We start from the raw sequence: 5,625 nt of genomic DNA on the forward strand, positions 1-5,625 counted from the left end.
TCGCTCCTCCTTCGAGCATAAGCACCCAACTGGAAGTAGACAGAATGTATCCTACACTTGATATCCAACATGAATTGGAATATCCTTCTAGTATCTTAGGAATGCCGTTTGGACATCCATTTGGTGAAAATAAGGTTATTTATTAATGATAATGCTAATAAAAATCTTATTCAAGTTGTCCTAGCAATATGTCCATATGTGTAAAAACAATCAATTCTTTCTGTTTGTCTAAACCCTTTGGAAACTAGTCTACCATTAAAGGTTTGTAAAGTGTCATTGGTGTGATATTTCCTCCAAAATACCCACTTACACCCAATAGATTTTGACCCTTGAGGAAGTTCAACCAATTCCCACATTTTTTGACATAATAAAATCCCTCTCATAATTTATTTTCTCCTTACAAAAAGCAGTCTCTGGATGACATAACTTCTTTATATGTTTTCGGATCATCCTCAACTTGAAGAATCATGTAACTTCTTTATATGTTTTGGGATCATCATCAACTTGAAGAATCATGTCTGTCGTAGACATAATTTCTTTATATGTTTGGGATCATCCTCAACTTGAAGAATCATAGGAATTTTCGTAATAACATCTTCAAGAATTCCTTCTACTACGTAGAAAGTTTTCACTTGAGAATATGTGTCATTTGATCCCAACTCTTTAAACCCTTGGCTTCTCCAAGGAATATCAATTGCTCATTAACCTTTGGATCTTTTTTCTTATGAGATTTTGTAACACACGTGGATTCTTAAGAGTTGCTATCACAATATAACAAATTTTCAAAGAACTCCACTTATCTTTATTCAATTGTAATATTAGACTCCAACTCTAATAGCCTATAGGCCTTGCTATTTGAGGCATAGCAAAAAAATGCACAGTTAACAACCCTTGGACCCAACTTGATCTTTTTAGGCTTCATCCTCTTGAAATAAGCAAGGGACCCTACACTTTAGATAACCTAAGTTAGGCTTTTTCCTCCCCATAATTCATATGAAGATACAATGTTATTTTTCGTAGGAATTCGATTCAATATATGACATGTAGATGGCAAAGCTTCACCCCCACAAATTACACTACCATAAAAAAGGGCTACGACATCAGTTTTTAAGGTGCTTACATTTTGGTTTTTTGCATAAATGACAACCGAAGTTGTTCCTTGCGATATAAAAAGTACTGCAAAAATTGAATTGGAAATTAGTCTTTCTATTTCAGTTTATATAAAAGTAGACTTTCAACTTTGATTTATACATATAAACTGAAGTGGAAGATCTTCAATCATTGGGGTGCCTCCATATTGAGGCATTTCCACTTCAGTTTATACATATAATCGAAAATGGAATGTCTTTTTGATTTAAGTAAAAAAATTCAACTGAATTTTAATAGAATATAAATTAGATATGAATTATACATAATTCCCTTTTTTTTTAAATTGCTATTTTTGATGGCATTCAATTTTTTTTTGTTTTTTTGATCAAGAAGAAATATGAACTTCATTGAACAAAATAGTCAATACAATTGAAGGGCCAATTCACCCAAGCAACAAACAATCAAACTGTACAAACAAATGGAAAACCAACTGAACAACCCTCTTAAGTACATTGAAGTTTCCTTATAAAAATTTGATCTTGAAGAGAAATCTTCTTATTTTTAACTATGTATAATCGGTACTTAAACTATGTTTATAACATCTTTAGCTATGCTATTAGCTGTCAAAGGATAACCATAAAAAAGACACCTATTTTTGTTCCTCCAAATACTGTAGATAACAGCAGCCACAACCAAATTTATTATAGAAGAAATAATGCCATGTCGATCACTTGCAAGCCAAACAACCCAGCTATTGAAATCACTAGGCCAAGCTTTAAACCCTATCCAAGCAAATATGAAATTAAGAATCATCTTAGAAAGGCAGCACTCAAAAAAGAGATGAGTGTGACTCTCATTGTGAACACCACAGACCGGACATAACAGGCAGTTCACCTGTATGTTAAACCAGATCAAGTTGTCCCTAGTGAGAAGATGAGCATTAACCACTTGCCAAAGAAGAAACCGGTGTTTAGGAAGAGAAAGCTTACACCAAACTGCTTGATGATAGCCCACCAGCTACTGATTTAAAGAGCTGTTGTAGAGCTTCGAAGGCTTAAATCTCCCTAGAACCCCAGCAGGAAGCACCTCTACCTGACTGAATTTTCCCCTTAAATGGCATAACTTCCTCCAATACCAACGACTATCTGGTTTCAAGTTGTAATTCTAGAAATTAAATCCTTTTAGATAGATAGCATTGATACATTTGACCCACAGAATATCAGGATTTTCATAAATGGCCCAAATATATTTAGCTAATATAGCTCTATTCCAACTGGCACCATCTCTGAAACCGAGACCACCATAGGTTTTAGGGAGGCAAACCTTCTGCCAAGAAGCAATATACAGCTTGCTCCTATTCCCATAAATACCCCAAAGAAAACCACGGAAAAGTTTCTCAACTTCCTTAACAATTCTCTAAGGTAACACAAAGATACTCATCCAGTAATTGCATAGCCCAAATAAAATTGAGTGAATAAGTTGCATTCGGCCAGCAAATTAAAGATGCCTGCTAGTCCAAGACAAAAGCCTCAATCTGATTTTTTGAAGAATAATGTCACAATCTTCATGTCTCCACTTAGTTGGCCGCATAGACACCCCAAGATACTTAAGTGGAAAGGATCCTTCAGGGAGCTGAATCTCTTGAGCAATATTCCTTCTCTCAGTGGCAGTGACTCCTCCAAAGAAAACGTGAGATTTATTAGCATTTATAGAGAGTCCTGTTGCAGCACTAAACTCCACTAGAACCTCTTTGAAAATGCTAACAGCAGAAACAAGTTCCTTTACAAAATAAAATCAAATCATCAGCAAAGCATAGATTAAGAAGCTTAAGGCTTTTACACATGGGGTGAAATCTGAAAGTAGAATTGTGAGCTGCTAGTTGAAGGCTCCTAGTCAGATATTCCATGATAAGCACAAACAAAAGAGGAGACATAGGATCACCCTGACGCAGCCCTTTCTTACCCTTGAACCTGCCTTGAACTCTACCATTCATAAGGAAAGAGTAAGAAGTATTTTTCAAGCAGACCATAATCCATCCTATAAATTTCATAAGAAAACAAAGGGCCCTTAATAGATCCTCAAGGAACTTCCAATCGATTGTATCATAAGCTTTGCTTAAAACTATCTTAATAGCACATCTAGGCAAAGTAGAGGTCCTCCCATAGTTCTTGGTAAGATCCTGAAACATCATGATGTTATGAGCAATAGAATGACCCCAAATAAAGGCTCCCTGGATCGGCTGAATGAGATCAGGAAGAACTAAAGCCATACGCGAACATAAAAGCTTGGCAATACACTTGTATAATGTAGAACAACAAGCTATAGGTCTGTAGTCTATAGCCCGAGATGGATTAGCAACTTTAGGGACCAACGACAAAGTAGTTTCATGAAGCTCAGAAGGAAAACTCCCTGTGTCAAAACACTGACCAATTATTGAACAAACTTCATCCCCAATATCCTGCCATAACACCTTGTAAAAACCAGAACTAAAGCCATCAGGTCCTGGGAACTTAGTGATTGGAATACCAAATAAAGCATCTCAAATTTCCTTACGAGAAAAGGGTTTTAAAAGCATAAGTTGTTGATCAACTGAGAGCTTGGTACCCATCTCAATACAGTGTAAATCAATCTTGTCTGTAGCAGAACTCGAACTCCCAAATAGCTTCTAAAATGCTCTACAAAGTGAAAAACTACATCATGAAAGTTATCTATCAATCTGCCTTGATCAGTAATATAGGTTGCAATACCATTTTCATCTCTGTGCTTTTTCAAACAAGCATGCAGAAAAGAAGTATTCATATCTCCCTTCCTTAACCAAGTAATTTTACTTCTTTGAGCTAAGAAATTATGGTACATATGCTCCTGAACAGTAAAATCTTCAGCAGCTACTTTCACTACCTCTTGAAAACTATAGTCTCGAGGATGAGATTGAGCTTGAAGTTGAGCTTCCTGGTAAGTCTCCTTAGCCTTGTGATAGTTCAGACCAATGTCACCAATGTTATCTCTGTTAAATTTTTTTAATCTATGCTTCAGCCTCATTGTCTTCAAGTAGATAGCCCTTAAACCAGTTGCCTTAATAGGAATCCTCCAACTATTCATAACCACCTCTTTGAAATCATGATGGTCTGTCCAAAAATTATAAAACCTAAATAGTTAGATACCCATCTTCTCCATAGGCATGATAATAACAACATAAGAGCAATGATCCGAAACTACTTCCCATCTAAACACAGCAGTAGAATGAGGAAAGATATCAAGCCAATCCTCATTCATAAACACATGGTCAATTTTAGAATAGATTCTAGCTTGACCTTCTTGGTTATTTGTCCAAGTGAAATAGGAACCAATACTCTTAAGAGAATCAACATGAGTATCTGCAAGCCACTAGAGAGAATCAGCCAACTCCAAAGCTGAAACCGATTTCCCTCCATATCTGTCCATACCCGAGAAAGGGACATTGAAATCCCCTAAGATGATCCATGCTTTAACAGAGAGTGATATCCTTTGTAACCCTTTCCATAAACTCCTCCTTCCCTCTATCGTATTGAGCCCATAGACAAATGTAACATAAAGAGCATGCCTCTGACCAGCCATCTTGACCAAACAATGAACATACTGATTAGACTCCTCTAGCAATGTAACCCTCACAAAAACCTTCCTCCAAACTATCAAAAGTCTACCTTCAGTAACCGAACTAGAATAAAACTCCCAGTTAGGAAGTTTATGCTCCATGAACTCCATAATTTTGTTCCCCTTCATTTTAGTTTCTAAAAAACCACCAACTCCTATTTTATTCCTGCTACATAAATCTAAGAATGAAGCATGCTTATTAGAACTATTCAGCCATCTCAAGTTCCAGCTCAAAATATTGAAATTATCCATAGGAAGAAGTAGAGATAGAATAACTTTCTTTTCCACCATTCATCTACTCTTGAAGCACCTCAAATTTATTCAACTACTTTTGCCCTTGCCCAGAAGGAAGAGAACTAATACCTGCAACCAGTCCTTGTTTAGATTGAGTAGCCACACGCTTTGGAGTGTGCCATTGTTTACTGTCATTTGCACCCTTAGCTTCATCAATATTAGCTGAGGCTTTAAGCTGAATACCCTCAGAGTTATTGACCTGAAGACCCTCTGCATCAGTAGAACTAGGCAAAACAGTAGGCACCTCACCTTCAGATTCAGCAGAGTCCTTATCCCTCCTTTCCTTTACCTCTACTTTAGCCATAGTATCCTTTTTGACCTAGTGGGTTTTCTGCTCCTTACGAAAATCCACCATAGCATGACCAAATCTAGAGCAAACCTTGCACTTAATAGGCAACCATTCATATTCCACCCCCTGTTCCATAATCTGGCCATGCTAATTAAGAAACTGAATACTTCTAGGAGGACTATCGGTTATTTCCATTTCCACAAGAATTCTAGCAAATTGAACTCTTGAGCGCTCCCTAGTAAATTTTTCAGCCATAATCGGTTTACCAATCGTGCTCACAAGCGTACTAAGACATTTACTTCCCCAATACTGAAGCCCTAAGT

The 5,625-nt window shown here is 36.7% G+C and overlaps 1 protein-coding gene across 1 annotated transcript; it reads right to left on the reverse strand.

Annotated features, from left to right (window-relative positions):
- Positions 1 to 2,586: 2,586 nt before the first annotated feature.
- Positions 2,587 to 5,317, reverse strand: LOC133830872 (uncharacterized). Its single transcript, XM_062260966.1, has 5 exons — positions 5,083 to 5,317; positions 4,533 to 4,898; positions 3,694 to 4,214; positions 3,005 to 3,547; positions 2,587 to 2,868 (listed from the first exon to the last, which is right to left on the reverse strand). The coding sequence occupies exons 1-5, from the start codon at positions 5,315 to 5,317 to the stop codon at positions 2,587 to 2,589; spliced, it is 1,947 nt and encodes a 648-aa protein (XP_062116950.1).
- Positions 5,318 to 5,625: the final 308 nt, after the last annotated feature.

Source organism: Humulus lupulus, chromosome 1, assembly GCF_963169125.1.
Source record: "Humulus lupulus chromosome 1, drHumLupu1.1, whole genome shotgun sequence".
Lineage (NCBI taxonomy): Eukaryota > Viridiplantae > Streptophyta > Magnoliopsida > Rosales > Cannabaceae > Humulus > Humulus lupulus.